The following is a 22,958-nucleotide window of genomic DNA, read 5'->3' as shown; positions in this document are numbered from 1 at the left end:
GGTCACTACATAGTCCTTGAACTTGGAATTTGACCTGCTCAAGTGCCCCGAGTGTGTGATTGTGCCATTTGGTTGTGCCTGGGATGCCTTCAGGCTGTTGTCCTCAAGGTGGATGCATCAAGCTTTCTTGAGGTGTGTCCAGTGGCTGCAGGGCTCATTGCATTGACCTTGGGAGGGGCCTCAGTTTCTACTGGTGCAGAAGGCAGAATGCAGACTCAGTGCATTGGCCTCTGCGGTGGCTGGTGGTGCTGGATTGGGAACCTGCAACAGATGACATCAGTTTGTGATGTAGAGAGCACCGTGCAAGGCAATTACCTGTGTTTTTTTGGGGGCATGGCAGCGTACCACTGCCAATTAATTGTGGTTTGGATCTGACTGGACTGGTTCTAGAATACAGAGTCTGCAGACATTACAGCTTTAGTATCTTTTATCTCTTCGCACCCATATTTGTCTTCATTTTTGGTTGCAGAAGGGTCTTGATAACAGGGATCATGGTTCTGGTATGCCTGGAGAACATTCTCTGTGCTGATAAGGGCAGGCCCTGCCTTGACATGTTTTGCAGATTAAGTAGTGCAGCATTTAAGTCTGTTATCTTGGATACATTTCTCAAGGAGATGCTTTGCTGAGTGTACCGCCCATTCCGATAGACCATTAGATTGTGGATAGACGGGGCAACTTGTGATGTGCTCAGAGTCCCATGGTTTGCGCAAAGTTTTTGAATTCCGAGACAAACTGCCAAGCATTGTCCGTCATTATCCTCTGGGGATGCCATGTGTGGCAAAGTACCTCTTCAGCTTACAGATGACTGCATTGCTTTTCAGATCAGGCAGATAGTTGATGTCATACCAACTAGAGCATGAGTCAACCAGGAGAAAGTGCTGCTTTCCATTCCATTTGACAATGCCTGCAGCCATTAAGTGACCGTAGAAGGTCTGGGACGTCATTGAGGTGCAGTGGCTCAAGTGTGTTGCACGGTGCACATCTGGACACTTTCCTCTCTATGTCCGCATACATGGAGGGCCAGTACAAGGATTGCTCGGTCCTATACCTTGTTGTTTCCAACCCTGGGTGCCCTTGGCGCATTTACCTCTGCAGAAAGGTGGGGATAATGAATCGCTGGCCTCACAGTAGCAGTCTGTCTTGCACGGTTAACTCCTCTCTCATAGCGAAGAAAGTGCAGGGCTGGTGGGGTAACTCCTCTGATGACTCAAGCCAACTGTCAAGATGTCAATGCCCTCCTCACGATCTATCTGGTCACTGGTGCCTCTGGAGAGGGAATCAGCAAGGTTTAGCTCCTTACCACACTAAAGGACATGGAGGTTGTAGCTTCAGCATCATGTTCTGCAATCGTACTGATGTAGTATAAAGAGGCTTTGAGAATAGCTGTGAGCTGCTGGTGATCAGTTTCAACATTGGCAGGACGGCCATAGATGAAGTCATGAAATTTCTGACAAGTGAAGACTAGGGCAAGACATCCTTCTCCATCTGGGCATAACGAGTTTCAATATCAGTCAAGGCCCTTGATGCAAAGGCCTGCCATTCTGAATCAAGACTACACAGTAGTACAGGTGCTTGAACCAAGTATTGTATCAGAGGGGCTGAGAGTGCCTGTTAGGGTTCGTTGAATACAGCTGTGTGGTGCTCCAGCAAACACCATTCAGCATCTTGATGGGGGAGTCCAGTAATCTCACTGTAACAGGGAAGGAATGACTTTGAATAATTTGTCATACTAAGGCAACCTTGCAAGGTGTGTTTGTCCACGGGAATGGACATCTATCTTATAGCTGTTGGTTTGTCTGGATCTGGCTTCACACTATTGGCAGATGACCCATACAAGGAACTGGTTGACCCCGAATCTGCATTTATCAGGGTTGAGGTTCAACTGCATCGTACTGATTCTGTCAAGGACCAAGCGTGAATGTGTGTCATATTCTTTGCACTGTACGACCCCAGACCAAGATGTCATTGACGATGATTTCACAGGAAATGGAGATCCCATTGGGCATGCAAAGGAAACAGTATTTGCATACCGGAGACATGAACGCAAGGAGCTTCAAGGATTCTTCATCCAGTGGGATTTTCCAAAACCTTCACTTCGCACCCAAGATATTGAAAACTTTAGCAATTGGGCATGTCAGCTATAACTTGTTTAACTGTCCTTAAGGATTGACAAGGTTTCAGTAGTGCCTTGTTTAGATGAATTGGTTTGATGCAGATCCTGACTGGGCTGTCTTTCTTCACTGCAGCAACCATCGCTGTAACCCACTCTGTAGCTGAGACACCCAGTCTTCTGTCTGATTCAGTTCACCAACTACTTTCTGCTTCATCATAAGGGGCACTGTTCTTTGGAGCACAGATAGCGGACATTACTGAATCATCCAACTGCCAACGGGTAGCTTCCCAATGATGTTGCAATTAAACAGCTCTTTACATTCTAGCATCTCTGCAGAATGTTTGCATCCGGACCAAGGTGGATTAGCCCCAGTGCAATGTTGTCCTGGAGACCCAACAGCGGCTTTACGTTTTGGTCGACCACGTGAAACTGGAAGCTACCCTACATGCAATCAAGAGTGACCACACTTTCCGTATGGATGGTTTTTCCACCGTTTGCTCCATTTATCTTGGAGGTGGAATCTGGTGCAGTATATGGGTCGATTTCCCAGAGCATCTGCTTGGGCAAAACATTGCACTTCACTCCAGTGTCAATCTTGACTTTGAGTTTTACATCGCTGTGGGAAATGTTTAACATAGAATTAACCCTCCCGATTGTTAGGATTCCGGACCCGAAACACCCAAGGTATATTATAGAGCCAGATTAGACCCCAACAATTTTTCTATCTTGGCATAAATGTGAGGAAAGAATGCTCCGCTCCAGGAGTAATTCAACTAACATATTAGGGATCTTTATCAAAATACAGTTTAAGTATAACTCTAACAAAATGAAGCAGTTTAACTCTAACAGTTGAACAATCTTTAAACATGAAAAGATAACTAATTTCTGATTTATCATTATTTCAGTTCCAAATAGGCAACAGACTTAAACTCACTTTAAATACAGTTAGCAAACACAGGCATACTTGCTTTAAATTGGTTCACAGCCTTGAAGCCTTCAGAGAGGTTTTGATTTTCTGAGCAGCCTGCAGATTTGTATTTTAAACAGCCCCAGCCAGCATCTAATTAGCAAGCTGTTTTTCTCTCTGCTACAAAACTAGCCACTCCCATCAACCTCATGATCATATGACCCTGTATACCTTAACTACCATCCAAAAAAACCCCGGGGGTCTTCGTTAGTTATAAACAACATTGTATTAGCCTTCTGCTAAATGAAGGCTACTTGGCTAAAATAAGCAATTATCCTGCATTCTCAGCATCTGAACTATATTCCGTCCAGACATGCCGACTCTCTGTAGAAAACAAATGAACCTTAAAACATTCTACAAAAACATAAAAGATATCAGTAACACAGTATCATCACACCGTGACAGAGTAAATGCTCTCGCAGTAAAGTATTTTAAGAGACTTGGTGCTCTGGTAAATCCGAATGAGCTCCAGCTTATTCACCCTGTTTGTGTTCCAAACCCAGGAGTAACCAGCTGCACTTTGGGTAGTGGCAGAAACAGATTGCTGTGACCTGTTCCTGTAACATTTAGCAAAGTGGTTCCACTTCTCACAGTTGTTACAATGTTTATTAGATGCAAAACACACTATTCTGTGAATGATAATCGCTGCAGCTGAGGCAGGGCATGTTCTGTTCCACAAAAGCTTCTGTTTCCCACCTTAACTCTTTGGTGCTTCTTTCTGATCGTCCAATTAGCATACAAATGCTTATAGCAGATTCTAGTGCTTGATTTTTCTCTTGAAACAACTGCTCACGCATGACTGTTTATGATGGATTCCACAGACAATGCAATCTCTGCATATCTGTTTGAATTTCTTTAACAATACCTCTGGGTCCTCATTCTCATTCTCCTCTGGGAACGGTTCAAATTTTTCGACCACCTCTGGGCCTGCTAAGTTTAGCTGTGTACACACTTGTACCTTTTTTGATTTATTAGAGAGGCCAGTACCACAGTAGATGTGCAATTTTTTTTCGAACTTGGTCCAGTTAGCTGCGATGCTTTCATTGCAGACGAGTGTATCGATGCAGCGAAATCCCTGTGCCATCTCGGCCAGCTCCTGACACCATGTAGAAGTTGTTGGATTGTACAGACTGACGACAAGGGACTAACAAGTAAAATAATTTATTCAACAATCTTAGCAGCTCTTACATGGTATCTGCCTGTGCCGGGGGAGAACTCCCACGCCATGGACACGTCACTTCTGTGTCCACATACTGTTATTTGTCATTCATATTAATGATTTGGATGAGAATATAGGGGGCATGGTTAGTAAGTTTGCAGATGACACCAAGATTGGTGACATAGTGGACAGTGAAGAAAGTTATCTCCAATTGCAACGGGATCTTGATCAATTGGGCCAGTGGGCTGATGAATGGCAGATGGAGTTTAATTTAAACAAATACGAGGTGATGCATTTTGGTAGATTAAACCAGGGCAGGACTTACTCAGTTAATGGTAGGGCGTTGGGGAGAGTTACAGAACAAAGAGATCGAGGGGTACATGTTCATAACTCCTTGAAAGTGGAGTCACAGGTGGACAGAGTGGTGAAGAAGGCATTCGGCATGCTTGGTTTCATCGGTCAGAACATTGAATACAGGAGTTGGGACGGCTTGTTAAAGTTGTATAAGATATTGGTAAGGCCACACTTGGAATACTGTGTGCAATTCTGGTCACCCTATTGTAGAAAGGATATTATTAAACTAGAAAGAGTGCAGAAAAGATTTACTAGGATGCTACCGGGACTTGATGGATTGAGATATAAGGAGAGGCTGAATAGACTAGGACTTTTTTCTCTGCAGCGTAGAAGCTGAGGGGTGACCTTATAGAGGTCTATAAAATAATGAGGGGCATAGACAAGGTAGATAGTCAATATATTTTCCCAAAGGTAGGGGAGTCTAAAACTAGAGGGCATAGGTTCAAGGTGAGAGGGGAGAGGTACAAAAGTGTCCAGAGGGGCAATTTTTTCACACAGAGGGTGTTGAGTGTCTGGAACAAGCTGCCAGAGGTAGTAATAGAGGCGGGTACAATTTTATCTTTTAAAAAGCATTTAGATAGTTACATGGGTATGATGGGTATAGAGGGATATGGGTCAAATGCGGGCAATTGGGATTAGCTTAGGGGTTTTAAAAAAGAGGCGGCATGGACAAGTTGGGCCGAAGGGCCTGTTTCCATGCTGTAAACCTCTGACTCTAAATCTGTTCAATAGTGTATCATCCCAATGTACACGTGACCACTTGATCTACAAACACTATTCTTGCTCAGAAAGAAAGAGTTCCTCTTGAAGTGCCAGTCTTAGTTCCATTCTAATCTTGAACGAAAGGCCATAGATTTAAGTCCCTACCTCAGGACCTAAGTTTATGTAAATCAAAAGTTAACTCTATAGTGCACCACTGAGGGAGTGTCTGATATGCTATCTTTCAGTTCAGATGATAAATTGAAGCTCTCTGCCTTTGCACAAGTTGAGATCCCATGTTCAGAATACGAAGAGCGCTAATTAAATGCATGTGTTCCTTCCCAGCATATGCATGCTATACACAAAAATCTGCACAACGCATTTATTTATCCATAGCAGTCCATAAATGTTGTATTATTTAACTGAAATAGTAGACAGTTGTCTTGGTCAACAAATTACTCTGCTGCTACATTTATAAATCAAGGGAAGACTAAACTAGAAAATAAAAGAAAAATAAAGCAATTTTTGGGAGTATACAACTTGTCAAAAATTTCCAACTAAATATTTCTTACAGTGAAGTTATCTCATCTCTACTAAAAAATCTCAATTCAAGACCGCAAACTACAAACTTAAAAATCACACTCCCAGCACCAAAGTTATAAATATTAAATATAAATATAGAACAAAATAGTAATGCATTGGTTATATATTTTTAGAATACTCCTTATCAACTTGTGGGTACAGTGGCATGTTAGTTACACGACTTGATTAGTGAACTTGATTAGTGGACTAATACTCTGCGGATGCAGTTCAAGTCACCATGATAGTCTGCAAATTAAATAATTTTACAATAAAAAAAGGTAGTATTAGTAATGGTGACCATGAAGTTATCAGATTGTCATAAAACTTCAAGCTGGTACGTCAAGGGAGGAAATCTTCCATTTTTATCCAATCTGGCTTTATGTTATTTCAGACCCAAAGCTTCAGCGCCAATAATTAATCTTGTTCTCTTCCTGATGTCCCCAGCATCACAGGTGTCAGTCTTCAGCCAATTTGATTCACTCCATGTGATATGAAACAACAGCTGAATACGCTGGATACAAAAAAAGGCCTCAGCAACATCCGTATGTTCCAAATCTACAAGCACCTCTAGTCGAGCTGTTCCAGTACAGTTATAACACTGGCACTCAACCAACATAGTTGAAAATTGCCCTATGTCCTGTGCAATAAAAGGAGGACAAAATCAATCTGGTCAATTACTGCCCTATCAATCATCAGCAAACAATTAAAAGCATCAACCACCATGCTATCAAGCATCATTTCCTCATTGATAATTGTTCACCAATGATCTCTTTGGGTTATGGGGCAGTAGGCTTAGTTCAAGCATGGACAAACAGGACGAATTCCAGAGGTGAACTTCCCTTGGCATCAAGGCAGCACTTGTCAGTCTGTAGCACCAATGAGGCCCAACAAAAGTTAAGTCAATAGGAGTTGAGAGAAAAGCTCTCCACACACTGCAGTCATACTGGCACAAGGGAAGATGTCTATAGTTGTTGGAGACAAATCATCTCAGCTCCAGGTCATTGCTGCAAGAGTTCCTCTAGATAATGTCTAAACCTCAACCATCCTCAGCTTCTTCTTCAATAACCTTCTTTGAATCATGAGGTCTGAAGTGGAACAGTTTGATTGCACAGTGTTCAATTCAATTCTTCAGATCGCGAAGCTGTCTATGCCTGCATGCTGCAAGATCTAGATGACTTATGTGGCAGCTAATGCCCCCACCATGTGCCAGACAATGGCTGTCTCCAACAAGAAAAAGTCAAAGTACCTCCCCATAACACTGAATTGCATCACTGTCCTCAAAACCCCCTCAATCAATATACTGGTGGTGCCTGGACCCAACACAATAAATTATTGCTGCAAAGCAAAAGAGGTTGAATATTTAGTGCCAAATGATTTACCCCTCAATTTTCCAAAGCCTTTCCACCACCATTGAGGCAAAAGTCATCAGTGATGGAATACTCTGCTCCTTACGGAATGAATGTAGCTCTAACTACTCTTAACTGGAAGGGCACAAATATCCTAGCTGGGAGTTTTGCTAGAGTGTTTCGGCAGGGTTCAAACTAGTGTGGCAGAGGGGTGGGGATCAAAACAGTAGGTCAGTAAGTACTGAGGCTGGGGTCGAGCTGGGGGCCTGGGCAAGGCTAGATAAGAAGAGCATTCTGGAGCAGGATGACCCGAGTGGACCTGGAGGTCTGGAGTGCATCTGCTTCAATGCAAAGAGCGTAACGGGTAAGACAGACGAACTTAGGGCCTTAATGCTTACGCGGAATCTGGATGTGGTTGCGGTGACAGAGACATGGTTAAAAGGACAGGACTGGCAGCTGAATATTCCGGGATATAAGTGTTTTAGGTGAGACAGAGGAGGGGCTAAAAAAGGTGAGGGAGTAGCGCTATTAGTTAGGGAGCATATTACAGCGGTGCAGAGGGTGGACAATTTAGAGGGGTCATGTAATGAGTCGCTGTGGGTGGAGCTCAGAAACAGGAAAGGTGCAATCACTATGCTGGGGGTATACTACTGGCCACCCAACAGCCCACGGGAAGTGGAGGAACGGATATGTCAGGAGATTCTGGATATGTGCAGAAAAAATAGGGTTGTTGTAGTGGAAGACTTCAATTTCCCTGGTATAGACTGGAAAGTGCTTAGGACTGGGGGTCTGGACGGGGAGGAATTTGTAAAATGCGTACTGGAAGGTTCTTTGGAACAGTATATAGAAAGCCCAACTAGAGAGGGGGCTATACCGGATCTAGTTCTGGGAAATGAGCCCGGTCAGGTCGCCAAAGTTTCGGTAGGGGAACATGTGGCAAATAGTGACCACAACTCTGTTAACTTTAGGATAGTAATGGACAAGGACGAGTGTTGTCCTAAGGGTAGGGGGCTAAATTGGGGGAAGGCTAACGATAACCGGATTAGACAGGAATTGGTGGCCGTTGATTGGGAGAGGCTGTTCGGGGGTAAGTCCACGTCTGGCATGTGGGAGTCTTTTAAGGAACAGTTGATAAGGCTGCAGGACAGGCGTGTGCCTGTAAAAAGGAAGGATAGGAAAGGTAGGATTCGAGAGCCGTGGATAACCAGGGAAATTGAGGATCTGATCACAAAGAAAAGAGAGGCGTACGTTAGGTCCAGGCAACTGAAAACAGATGCAGCTCTGGAGAAATACAGAGAGAGTAGGAAAGAACTCAAACGGGGAGTTAGAAGGGCAAAAAGAGATCACGAAATGTTCTTGGCAGACAGGATTAAGGAGAATCCTAAGGCATTTTATTCATATGTTAGGAACGAAAGAGTTGTCAGGGTAAAAGTCAGACCTCTCAGGGACAGAGGGGAATTATGCTTAGAACCCAAGGGAATAGGGAAGATCCTAAATGAATACTTTGCATCGGTATTCACAAGGGAGAGGGACTTGTTGACTGGGAGTGTCTCAGAGGGAGGTGTTGACCCGTTAGAGAGAATCTCCATTACAAGGGAGGAAGTGTTAGGTTTTTTAGGTAACATTAAAACTGACAAATCCCCAGGGCCTGATGGCATCTATCCTAGACTGCTCAGGGAGACAAGAGATGTCATTGCTGGGCCTCTGACGGAAATCTTTGTCTCTTCATTGGACACAGGTGAGGTCCCTGAGGATTGGAGGATAGCGAATGTGGTACCGTTATTTAAGAAGGGTAGCAGGGATAACCCGGGTAATTATAGGTCAGTGAGCTTGACGTCCGTGGTAGGGAAGTTGTTGGAGAGGATTCTTAGAGACAGGATGTATGCGCATTTAGAACGGAACAATCTCATTAGTGACTGACAGCATGGTTTTGTAAGAGGGAGGTCGTGCCTTACAAATTTGGTGGAGTTTTTTGAGGAAGTGACAAAAACGGTTGACGAAGGAAGGGCCATGGCTGTCGTCTATATGGATTTCAGTAAGGCATTTGACAAAGTCCCTCATGGCAGGTTGGTAAAGAAGGTTAAGGCTCATGGGATACATGGAGAGGTGGCGAGATGGGTAGAGAACTGGCTTGGCCACAGGAGACAGAGGGTAGCAGTTGAAGGGTCGTTTTCCGGCTGGGGGTCTGTGACCAGTGGTGTTCTGCAGGGATCTGTACTGGGACCTCTGCTATTTGTGATATATATAAATGATTTGGAAGGTGGTGTAACTGGTGTTATCAGCAAGTTTGTGGATGACACGAAGTTGGCTGGACTTGCGGTTAGCGATGAACATTGTCGGACAATACAGCAGGATATAGATAGGCTGGAAAATTGGGCGGAGAAATGGCAGATGGAATTTAATCCAGATAAATGCGAAGTGATGCATTTTGGAAGAAATAATGTAGGGGGGAGTTATACAATAAATGGCAGAGCCATCAAGGGTATAGAAACACACAGGGACCTAGGTATGCAAGTCCACAAATCCTTGAAGGTGGCAGCACAGGTGGAGAAGGTGGTGAAGAAGGCATATGGTATGCTTGCCTTTATAGGACGGGGTATAGAGTATAAAAGCTGGAATCTGATGTTGCAGCTGTGTAGAACGCTGGTTAGGCCACATTTGGAGTACTGCGTCCAGTTCTGGTCGCCGCACTACCAGAAGGACGTGGAGGCTTTAGAGAGAGTGCAGAGAAGGTTTACCAGGATGTTGCCTGGTATGGAGGGTCTTAGCTATGAGGAGAGATTTGGTAAACTGGGCTTGTTCTCCCTGGAAAGACGGAGAATGAGGGGAGACCTAATAGAGGTGTACAAAATTATGAAGGGTATAGATAGGGTGAACAGTGGGAAGCTTTTTCCCAGGTCGGAGGTGACGAACACGAGGAGTCATGGGCTCAAGGTGAGAGGGCGAGGTATAACTCAGATATCAGAGGGACGTTTTTTTACACAGAGTGGTGGGGGCCTGGAATGCACTGCCAAGTAGGGTGCTGGAGGCAGACACGCTGGCATCGTTTAAGACTTACCTGGATAGTCACATGAGCATTCTAGGAATGGAGGGATACAAACGAATGGTCTAGTTGGACCAATGAGCGGCACAGGCTTGGAGGGCCGAAGGGCCTGTTTCCTGTGCTGTACGGTTCTCTGTTCTTTTGTTCTAACAACACTCCAGAAGCTCAACATCATCTAGGACAAAACAGGCATCCTGTCCAGCACTGTAAACATTCCCTTCTCTCACCATCAATACAACATGGCTCCAGGGCATACAAAAACATAAGAACACAATATGTAGGGACAGGGGAGTGGTGGAGCAGGCACAAGGAGCCTTATGGCCATAAGGCCCCTTGTGCCTACTCCACCATTCAATACAATCATGGCTTATCTTGGACTTCAACACCACTTTCCTGTCCAATCCCCGAATCTGAGACCCCAAAAATCTGTTCATCCCAGCCTTAAATATATTCAACGATGGAGTGTTCCCAACCTCAAGGCTTGTGAATTCCAAGATTCATAACCCTTTTGAGTCCTAAATGATTGACCCTTTACCCTGAGATTATGCCGTGTGTTCTAGATTCTCCAGGTAGTGGAAAGAACCTCTTGGTGTCTATCCTGTCAAGCCCCTTCAGAATCTTGCATTTGAGATCATCTCTCATTGTTTTAAACTTAAGTCAATTTACAATCAGAGTTATATAGCACCGAAAGAGTCCCTTCGGCCCATTGTGTCTGCATCAGCCATCAAGCACCTATCTATTCTAATCCCATTTTCCAGCACTTGGTCTGTCGCCTTGTATGCTATGGCATTTCAAGTGCTCATCTAAATGCTTCTGAAATATTGCGAGGGTTCCCACCTCTACTACCCTTTCAGGCACTGATTTTAGGTTCCCAACATCCTCTGGGTGAAATGTGTTTCCTCAAAATCCCTCTAAATCTCCTACCCATTACCTTGAATCTATGCCCCCAGTTACTGATTCCTCAGTAAAAGAGAAAAAACGAGAACAATCACAGCCTAACTAGCCTCTCTTAATAGCTGAAATGCTCCAGCCCAGGCAACATCCTGGTGAATTGCCTCTACACTCTCTCTCGTGCAATTGCATCCTTCCTATAGTGTGGTGGCCAGATCAGCACACAGTAATCTAGCAGTGGCCTAACAAGCATTTTATATAGCTCCATTATAATATCCTTGCTCTTATATTTTATGCCTCAGCTAATAAAAAGGCATACAGCTTACTTATATTCTATGCCACTGCTAATAAAGGTAAGTCATCATGTGGAGATGCCGGCGTTGGACTGAGGTAAGCACAGTAAGAAGTCTCACAACACCAGGTTAAAGTCCAACAGGTTTATTTGGTAGCAAATACCATAAGCTTTCGGAGCAGAGCTCCTTCGTCAGATGGAGTGGATATCTGTTCTCAAACAGGGCACAGACACAGAAATCAAATTACAGAATACTGATTAGAATGCAAATCTCTACAGCCAGCCAGGTCTTAAATGTACAGACAATGTGGGTGGAGGGAGCATTCAACACAGGTTAAAGAGATGTGTATTGTCTCCAGACAGAACAGCTTGCCTCCTGGACTTGCAGAATTTCACAAGCTGTTCTGTCTGGAGACAATACACATCTCTTTAACCTGTGTTGAATGCTCCCTCCACCCACATTGTCTGTACATTTAAGACCTGGCTGGCTGTAGAGATTTGCTTCTAATCAGTATTCTGTAATTTGATTTCTGTGTCTGTGCCCTGTTTGAGAACAGATATCCACTCCATCTGACGAAGGAGCTCTGCTCCGAAAGCTTATGGTATTTGCTACCAAATAAACCTGTTGGACTTTAACCTGGTGTTGTGAGACTTCTTACAATAAAGGTAAGAGCAGGGGTGCTTTGACTTTAGCCACATAATCTACCTGTCCTGCTGCCTTTAGAGACCTATGGGCATGCACCCCAAGGTCCCTTTGGTACTCTGCACTTTCTAGTGTCCTACTGTACATTATCTAGTGAGTCCTCCCAAAATGCATCACCTCCCACTTTTCAGGGTTAAATTCCATATCATAGAATCCCTACAGTACAAAAAGAGGCCATTCAGCCCATCAAGCCTGCCCCGACAACAATCCCACCCAGGCCCTATCCCCATAACCCCACATATTTACCCTGCTAATCCCCCGGTGGTTGCAGACCAGTGCTCACTTTTCCACATTCCTGGATGTGCGTGAGGCTATGCCCACAAGGATCAGCATCCAATAATAACAATGGTGTGCTGCACTCACTTTTATTGATGTCCCTTATTGGCAAGGATTGTTGAACTGGAATGTCAATATTGCAATAATGTAGCAACACGACAGCCTTGTAATGAAAATGGGGATTGTGCAATAGTGCAGTTGAGGATGTTGCCCTTTGTGCCTGTTTGTGAGTGTGAGCTTTATAAATCATAAGACATAGAACATAGAACAGTACAGCACAGAACAGGCCCTTCGGCCCACGATGTTGTGCCGAGTTTTATCTGAAACCAAGATCAAGCTATCCCACTCCCTATCATCCTGGTGTGCTCCATGTGCCTATCCAATAACCGCTTAAATGTTCCTAAAGTGTCTGACTCCACTATCACTGCAGGCAGTCCATTCCACACCCCAACCACTCTCTGCGTAAAGAACCTACCTCTGATATCCTTCCTATATCTCCCACCACGAACCCTATAGTTATGCCCCCTTGTAATAGCTCCATCCACCCGAGGAAATAGTCTTTGAACGTTCACTCTATCTATCCCCTTCATCATTTTATAAACCTCTATTAAGTCTCCCCTCAGCCTCCTCCGCTCCAGAGAGAACAGCCCCAGCTCCCTCAACCTTTCCTCATAAGACCTACCCTCCATACCAGGCAGCATCCTGGTAAATCTCCTCTGCACTCTTTCCAGCGCTTCCACATCCTTCTTATAGTGAGGTGACCAGAACTGCACACAATATTCCAAATGTGGTCTCACCAAGGTCCTGTACAGTTGCAGCATAACCCCACGGCTCTTAAACTCCAACCCCCTGTTAATAAAAGCTAACACACTATAGGCCTTCTTCACAGCTCTATCCACTTGAGTGGCAACCTTTAGAGATCTGTGGATATGGACCCCAAGATCTCTCTGTTCCTCCACAGTCTTCAGAACCCTACCTTTGACCCTGTAATCCACATTTAAATTAGTCCTACCAAAATGAATCACCTCACATTTCTCAGGGTTAAACTCCATTTGCCATTTTTCAGCCCAGCTTTGCATCCTATCTATGTCTCTTTGCAGCCTACAACAGCCCTCCACCTCATCCACTACTCCACCAATCTTGGTGTCATCAGCAAATTTACTGATCCACCCTTCAGCCCCCTCCTCTAAGTCATTAATAAAAATCACAAAGAGCAGAGGACCAAACACTGATCCCTGTGGCACTCCGCTAGCAACCTGCCTCCAATCCGAAAATTTTCCATCCACCACCACCCTCTGTCTTCGATCAGACAGCCAGTTACCTATCCAATCGGCCAACTTTCCCTCTATCCCACACCTCCTCACTTTCATCATAAGCCGACCATGGGGGACCTTATCAAACGCCTTACTAAAATCCATGTATATGACATCAACTGCCCTACCTTCATCAACACACTTAGTTACCTCCTCAAAAAATTCTATCAAATTTGTGAGGCACGACTTGCCCTTCACGAATCCGTGCTGACTATCCCGGATTAATCCGCATCTTTCTAAATGGTCGTAAATCCCATCCCTAAGGACCTTTTCCATCAATTTACCAACCACTGAAGTAAGACTAACCGGTCTATAATTACCAGGGTCATTTCTATTCCCTTTCTTAAACAGAGGAACAACATTCGCCAGTCTCCAGTCCTCTGGCACCATCCCCGTGGACAGCGAGGACCCAAAGATCAAAGCCAAAGGATCTGCAATCTCATCCCTTGCCTCCCAAAGAATCCTAGGATATATTTCATCAGGCGCAGGGGACTTATCGACCTTCAGTTTATTCAAAACTGCCAGGACATCCTCCCTCCGAACATCTATTTCCTCCAGCCTATTAGCCTGTAACACCTTCTCTTCCTCAAAAACATGGCCCCTCTCCTTGGTGAACACTGAAGAAAAGTATTCATTCATCACCTCGCCTATCTCTACTGACTCCATACACAAGTTCCCACTACTGTCCTTGACCGGCCCTAACCTCACCCTGGTCATTCTTTTATTCCTCACGCAAGAGTAAAAAGCCTTGGGGTTTTCCTTGATCCGACCCGCCAAGGACTTCTCATGTCTGAAAATTACACATGTAATTTTATAAGCAGTTTGTATTGCAGCTAAATATCTTGAAATTGTACGAGAGGTGGCTAGAAGCATTTCCACAGTGCAGTTCTTCACTGTTACCCAGTGACATGTTTTCAAAAGACATTTAATCAGTCTGATCACTCCAGTTCATCACCTCTGTACTTCGACTGATCTCCCTCCAATTCCTTTAGTGAACAACTCAAGATAGATCTTTGAACAGATTCCCTCTCCTCTTTGGTTTTACAATTTTTCATTTGCCACTGTTCTGCCCATCTGACCAGCCTGTCTATATTGCCCCGCAATTTAAGGCTTTCCTCCTCGTTATTTATCACACCACTAATTTTTGTGCCATCTGCGAACTTACTGATTATATCCGCATCTATATCATTAATGTAGACTTCAAACATCAAGGGACCCAGCAACGATTCTTGTGGTACATCACTGGACACAAGCTTACAAGCACAAAAAACAATTTTAGTCTCTCATCTCAGGAACAAATCAAGTGAATTTTCACCAGATTGGCTCCAACACAACGATATCCTTCCTGAAATAGAGACAAAAATTGCACACACTTGTGGTCTCATCAAAGCCCTGTACTATTATAGCATGGCTCCAAAGATGTGCGGGTTAGGTTAATTGGCCATGCTAAACTGCCCTTTAGTGTCAGAAAAACTAGCAAGGCAAATACGTGGGGTTAGAGGGATAGGGCCTGGGTGGGATTGTCATTGGTGCAGGCACGATGGGCTGAATGGCCTCCTTCTGCACGGTAGAGATTCTATATTCCTGTACTCCAAAAACGCTTATGACAAGGGCTACATGTCATTTGCCTTCCAAATTGCTTGCTCTACCCACATGCTAAATTTGTGTTCCTTGTACAAAGATATCAATTCTCTCTGAACTTCAACATTTACAAGTTTCACATCTTATTACATATTCTACTTTTCCATTCTTACGACCAAAGTCAATAACCTCACACTTCCCCATATTATATGGGCGGCACGGTAGCACAGTGGTTAGCACTGCGGTTAGCACTGCTGCTTCACAGCTCCAGGGACCGGGTTCGAATCCCAGCTCGGGCCGCTGTCTGTATGGAGTTTGCACATTCTCCTCGTGTCTGCGTGGGTTTCCTCCGGGTGCTCCGATTTCCTCCCACAGTCCAAAGATGTGCGGGCTAGGTTGATTGGCCATTCTAAATTGCTCCTTAGTGTCCCGGGATGCATAGGTTAGAGGGGTTAGTGGGTAAATATGTAAGGATATGTGGATAGGGCCTGGGTGGGATTGTGGTTGGTGCAGACTCGATGGGCTGAATGGCCTCTTTCTGCACTATAGGATTCTATGATTCTATACTCCATTTGCTATCTTGTTGCCCACTCACTTAACCTATCTACAACTCTTTGCAGGCTGTGTCCACTTCACAGGTAACATTTCCACTTAGCCTTGCATTGTCAACAAACTCAAATATATTCTCTGTCTAATTCATCAATATAGGTTCTACCTCCTGGGTAGGATGCTCTTTCGGAGAGTTGGTGCAGACTCGATGGGCTGAATGGCCTCCTTCTGCACTGCAGGCATTCTATGGAACTGTTATTGTAAAAATGCACTTCAAAAAAGAAATCTTACACTTCATTTTCCTCATCCCAATAATCACACCCTTGGAGCATAAATAGTGCATCTTTTATGTGTGTATTTTCAACTTCTAATCTACAGCACTGCCTCTGAAGTGAAGGAGGACAGACAAACAATGGCAATTTAAAAGAACTTGGAAGGAGAGTTTAGAAATAGTATTTATTACAGAACAAAAACGGCAAAGTTATGAGGCTCCCACAGAAGTTGCTAATGCAATGTTTAAAAATTCTTGATATTGCCAAGAGACTACTCCCGTCCGGCAGCTGGCACATCAATACCCAAATTCACATAACAAAGATATATGGAGCAATCTCCAGATCGAAGTCATGGCAATAGAGATAAAACAGTCCAAGTAGGAGGTAGTGAGAAAGCAACATATGAAAGCACAAAATGCACAGTATTCGAACAATGTACTTCAATGTCCAAAAATGCATCTACAAAAATTCTAAAATAATGTTTACTATGAAAAAGTCCAATATTTTCCTGCTTTTCGCCTAACTTCCCTGACGTGCATGCACAAAGCACCTTTTGCACAACGTTAAACGTTTCCTCACAAACAGGCAGGGGAAAATCCATGAATGTCCTAATCTTCTTGTTTGAGGAATGGATTAATCCTGAGCAATGGGCAGTATAGGTTGTCAAAGTAAAGGGCAAGTGGAGTTATTGTCCATGGAGAGGGAATAATACGTGCCACAACAGTCCTAAGAGGATGCCGAGGAAAGCAACAGTCCTAAGAGGATGCCGAGGAAAGGCTTTCATACAGAGAAGTTACTTGGATTATGACAGGAGTGGAGTGGCAGGAGTGTAAAAGGGGGAGGATAGGAAGCAGGGGATTTAACATAGGAAGGGGTAAAATTATGAACACGGCTGGTTGAGGGAAAAGGAGGAGAGATGAGATCAGAATGTAAGAAAATTGAAGTAAAAGGTTGAGATGTGCAGTGGCAGTCTATCCACAATACTAGATTGTGGTCAGAAAATGTTATTTGCACTTGAGCAGAACGGCACAGAACAAATCTGTATTTTCAAACCTATGTATGTATAGAGCTACAAGTGGAAATACAGTTTATCTATATTAGATTGAACAGAACAATTCAACTCTTGTTAGGCTTACTATTATGCCTAGTGTTTATTCGTCTCCGAATAGAGCTGTATAATGCCTATAAATTGCAGTAGTTATCACTGTTGTTTCTTAAACAGGCTACATAAATTCAACACTATTTTCCAAAGTATAATAGAAAAAGGAAGAGAAAGTAGGGAAGGAATCAGCTTCCTTTATTTCTCAGTTTCTTTCTGACCACATTTAGATTTACAGCTTAGAACTCACAGGAATAAGCTTGCACAATAGTGAAATTATCCCAGAAAGACCTTGTATGCATTCAGCATTCAGCATAAAATGACAAATTTAGCAACGCAAAAATGCTTACATCCCACATGCATGCTTAGCTAGAGGACTAATAACGTAGACCATAGTTCCTTTGCAAGTGCAGGAAAAACTTGATATTTTCTAACAGAAGTCACCCTACCACGCAAGTTACATTTGGTCATCAAATTTTTATTTCCTCTCCACTAATAGTGAAATTCCACTATTAGGCATTTAATTCAGTCGTTGAATCCAGAACACCAGACTCATTCAAGAAAAATATTGAAATGAAAAGAGGTCGAGTTGATATTCTGAAATGAAATAAAATGAAATGAAGGGTCTTTTTTAAATAAAAATCAGATCCATCGTTTGATACTTTTGCATGCTATTTACTTTTTTCTGCTTCTGGTGTCTTAGTTCAGCAAATTTCATTACAAGAGTAGCCACAAGAATATACTTGACACAAGCATATCACCAACAAGACTCAAACTGAAGGTTTTCCCATTGTTAAAGCAAAGCCTCACTATTGTCACAATACCAATTTGCAGAACAGAGCTGAAGTTATTGAGCAAAAAAACCTTAGCACATGAAAAGGGCTAGAGTTTTGGTTGACAATATTTTCCCACATACGAATCATGCATTCAACCACAGAAACTGAACAATGTGGAGACAAAATATCTGCCTTTAATTACGTCTTTAATCACACAAAATTCAATAATTATCAGAAGGGGATTGGATAAAGTCTCACAGGAGAAAGAAACTGAGAAAGAGCGAAAAAGTAAAGGGTAAGACTAACTTTCTTTGTAAGCAGGTCAGAGGCTTGGAATACTGTGGCAAGTAACGCACCTCCTGACTCCCCAAAGAAATGTCCACCATTTACAGGTCAAGAGTGTGATGGAATACTTCCACTTGGCTGGATGAATGCAGCTCCAACAATACTCAGGAAGCTTGACACTGCCAAGGGCAAAGCAGCCCGCTTGATTGGCACCACATCCACAAACATCCACTCCCTCCACCACCACAGACAGGGCAAATGGCCTCTTACTGTTCCGTACTATTCTAGGATTCTATAAGAGTTTGCACTGAAGTTTAAAAATGAACTTGGGAAGTCTGTTTCCTTAAAAAAGAAGCCCATTAGATCAATCACATTTTATACTTTACCCATTGGTAGATAATGATTTAACAAATACTGTCTGAACCTGAATATCTAGAAATTACTTTGTCCAGATGCATGTCTCTCTCTTTCTCCATACAGGATCCTCATCCCCAAGGGTTGCTAATCATGACTTATACCATCTTATGACAATGAGGAAAGGCAAGAACATAGGGCCCCAAGAACTATCAGCCATGATCTTACTGAATGGCAGAGCAGGCTTGAGGGGCCAGATGGCCTAGTCCTAGCTCCTAGCTCTTATGTTCTTAACTCAGCAAGTACAGGGATTGACCCCATGCTGTTGCTGTTATTCTGCAACTCATTCTAGCCAAAAGCACTAACCAACCCCAAAATGCCATTCAGATCCACTGAATAAGACATTAAATTTTACAGCAGAGAAAGAAACTTTTTAGTCCATCGAGTCTGTGCCGGTTCTCTGAAAAAGTCATCTAGTTCCATTCCCTGCTCTTTTCCTTGGAGGGGAACCTGCAGGTAGGTGTGGTGTTCCCATGTATCTGCTGCCCTTCTTCTCAATGGAAGTGGTTGAGAGTTTGGAAGGTGCTGTCTAAGGATCTTTGGTGAATTTCTGCAGTGTATCTTGTAGATAGTACACACCGCTGCTACTGAGCATCAGTGCTGGAGGGAGTGGATGTTTGTGGTGTGGTGCCAATGAAGCGGACTGCTTTGTCCTGGATAGTGTTAAGCTTCTTGAGTGTTGTTGGAGCTGCACAATCCAAGCAAGTGGGGAATATTCCATCACACTCCCAATTTAACTCAATACAACTTCTTGGCAACATGTTGCTATTTGAGTTTCCCCCTTTTAATGTAAAAACAGTCCAGAATCTTTAAACTAAATTAAAGACATCTTTCAGATCAAACATTAAACTGAGGCCCTGTCTGCTCTCTCTTCAGGAGATCCCCTGGTATTATTCGAAGAGCAGGAGAGTTATCCCTGGTCTCCAGGCCAACTTTATCCCTCAATTCATATTAGACCAAGAGATTATCTGGCTATTATCACATTGCAGAACACATATTGGTTACCACATTTCCTATATTACAACACTTCAGAAAGTATTTCATTGGTTGTAAGGGGCTTTGAAATGTCTGGTAGTTGTGAAAAGCTTACAATAAATGGAACTATCTTAATGCCAGTGCTTCCTCAACATTTCAGAACTGCAGAAGTAGGATCTTCTGTTTCCAATTTAGCAACATCCATTTTCTGCAAAAGCAAATGTTGGCAGCTCTAAGGCCAAAAGCTCAAAACATCAATTTTTTGCCAACCCCCAAAATCACTGGTACTGGAAGATCCAAAACGTAGCTGCATAAGAATAAAGGGAGAGGGTAAGAAAGATTTTTAATATAGAGTTGTTGGAGAATCCCAGACATAGATTCTTAATTTCTGTATATTCCAAGAAAAAAAGCCAATCATCCATATAATACAATATTAATCCATTAATATTAATATTGGCATGCCAACAGATGGGAGTGGTTTAGTGACATCCTAGAAAACTGGGTAGATATGAAACATGGTATTCCACTGGTCTCTTGGTACACTCCTTCAAATAATGCTTTACATACAAATTAGGAGCAGGAGTAGACCTTTCAGCCCCTTAAGCCAGCTCTACTATTTGAGAAGATCAAGGCTGATCTGATTGTGGCCTCAATTCCACTTTCCTGTCTACCCCCTATATCCTTTGATTCCCTTGAGGATCATGAATCTAGCCAACTCAGCTTTTAAAATATTCAATGACGTAGCTCCCACTGTTCTCTTGGGAAGAGAATTCCATAGACCAACCTCAGAAAAAAATTCCCTTCATCTCTGTCTTAAGTGAAAGACTCCTCATTTTCAAACAGTGCCCCCCTAGTTCTAGTCCGTCCCAAATGGGAAAGCACCCTCTCAGCATCCATATTTTCAATTCCCTTCAGGATCTTGTATGTTTAAGGATCACTTCTTATTCTTCTAATTTCCAATGGATACATAACCCCATCATCCCAGGAATCAACTGAGCAAACCTTTTCTGAACTGCTTCTAATCCTATTATATCCTTTCTCAAGTATATAATTCTCCTTTTAAAACACATTTGCATTAAAAGAATACCCAAATCCATTCCAATATTCTGCAACATTCAAGGACATGTAACAACTCAGTGCTCTTTGAAATCCTGAATGTTATACTAGAGCTTGTAGTGCTTTAGACAGGGAGACAAGCATTACTGCAGGTACTTTTGAATCTAAACATTTGAAAGCCTCACAACTTCTCCACGTGACTGTGTCAGCTAGGAATCTGTCCCTCATTATAGGTCAAGCAACCTCTGAATTAAGCACTATTTGCTCAGTCAAGATTGTTAAATTATGCATCAAGGCAGAGGAAATCTAAGCTGCCCAGTAATGTAACAGTAATCTCTACAGCTGTGCTCCTGGACGTAGCCAGGGGAACTTAAAAGACATTTGATCTGGTTAAATAATTTTACATTAAAATATGTTCCCATTTTCCTATTAAGTTTTAAATACAGTACATCTGATCTTCTAAGATCAACTTGTAACTTCACAAAGCAGTTTAAAAATAACTTTCATAAAGAGGGAATTGCCAGAACACCTTCTTATATTCTCTTGATAGTATGCCCAAAATGTTGATTCATCATAAGCATGAAAAAAAAGGTGTTAGAAATGAGGAAACAATTATAGTAACTTAAAAGTGTACCCTCTGGAACACAGCATTCGCATAGTCTTTGATTTGTAGTCAGTTAGACACCCTCTTCCACATTAACTACTACAATGATACTTTCGAAAGGAGATATTCATGCTAAAGTTTAAGATATGAAGTTTGGCATTCGGCCAGATCAGCATTTATTCAAAAATACAACAAGCCTGTCACTCTAATTAGATCCGCATCGATTCCCCAGTTTGAGACGGCACAAAACTAATCCAATGCAAATAGTCTGAAGAAAATCTTTAAAAATGATTTGTCAACCACAATCAAATTTAAAGGTCTTGCTTCATTCGAGTCACATGATGGAATCACATGCAGCTTAGTGATGATCCTGTAACATGCGAGAGATGGGATCGGATTCCTGGAATATTCTGGACGCCAAGAGAAAACAATCGACCTGAAACTAAAAGTAGATAAGCAAAAAAAAATCCAAACTTTGACAAGTGGACTAGTATATTGACACTTGGACGGCATTGGATTAACTTAATGTCTGACAACCAAAACAAAATAAATACCTCAGAGGCAACCACCAAAACTATGGAGATGCCCACTCAACAATTTGATGCAAATAAAAATTGCTAATACCATATATTCTGAAATGTAACTGTCACTTAAACTGTCGAAAGCGGAACTTGTTACATAAAACATATATAAACACCCCCGGCGCCCCAGGGCCCAGGACACCCACAGCTCAGACGCTGCACTCTCAGCACCGGCCTCCACAAGCCTGAAGGTTTCAATCAGCCCCTTTCCTCCCCCGCCGCCGCCAATTAAACATCCACTGGCCACATACTCAGCCTGGGCTGGGAGCTGTAGTTTCTGCCGGCCGCCAGTGCCTGCTCCCGGGCTGCAAGTTGAGGTCCATTGGCCACCGCCGCCTGCTCCACCATCACCGACATCTTTTCGTCCAACCCCCCCAACCGACGCAGTCCCCGTCACGTGATTACGTCGCAAACCTGTAGGCGCTGCCGTACCTACGCCTCTACGTCACGCCGTTCTCCAGCGACGTCAGTATGTCCCGCACATGCGTGCGCGCACGTTTCCAAGGAGACGCTGCCGTCCTCTGACGCAGGCCGATCGCTGTGCCCGAGCCCCCCGCCCCCGGCTGACTAAAAGGATTCGCTGAAGAGGCCCGAGGTGTTGCTAGGGCAACCACCGTTCTCTGGTTTCCGACGTTCACTTCGGGCCTCGGGCCGCCGTGCAGGTGGTTGGCGTTTGATTTATTTTTAGCTCACCAATATCTACCACCCTCAACCCATCAGTTGCAAAAACCGCGCGCAACCTTCCCCTTCCAGCGAATATTGCTATCTATCGGCCTCCTCCGGAGGTCTCCAGCATCACAGATGTCAGTCTTCAGCCAGTTCCATTCACTCCAACCTGATATCCAAGTGGCAGGATATATTGACAGAGAAATTAGCAAGAAATTAAGAGTTTTAGCAAAACATAAGAGTTCTTAGGCTTTGTAAATAGAAGTATTGAGTACAAAAAGGGAAAGTTATGCTGAACCTGTATGGAGCTCTGGTTAGAGGCCAGATCTGGGGTGCAATTTTCCCGTCCCGTTGCACTGGTC

General features: G+C 43.4%; 1 protein-coding gene across 1 annotated transcript in view; it reads right to left on the bottom strand.

Annotated features, from left to right (window-relative positions):
* The window catches only part of atp6v1ba (ATPase, H+ transporting, lysosomal, V1 subunit B, member a), a 78,645-nt gene extending 56,282 nt beyond the window's left edge, over positions 1-22,363 (bottom strand). The window contains exon 1 of the mRNA XM_078223250.1: positions 22,182-22,363. Within this exon, the coding sequence (XP_078079376.1) occupies positions 22,182-22,287 (106 nt within the window). The 5' untranslated portion in view covers positions 22,288-22,363. The remainder of the gene's footprint in view (positions 1-22,181) is intronic.
* Between the last annotated feature and the right edge of the window lie 595 nt (positions 22,364-22,958).

The sequence above is a fragment of the Mustelus asterias genome, chromosome 11, assembly GCF_964213995.1.
Source record: "Mustelus asterias chromosome 11, sMusAst1.hap1.1, whole genome shotgun sequence".
NCBI lineage: Eukaryota > Metazoa > Chordata > Chondrichthyes > Carcharhiniformes > Triakidae > Mustelus > Mustelus asterias.
Note: the sequence above shows the minus strand (reverse complement) of the source record. Positions and strands in the feature narration are given on the sequence as shown.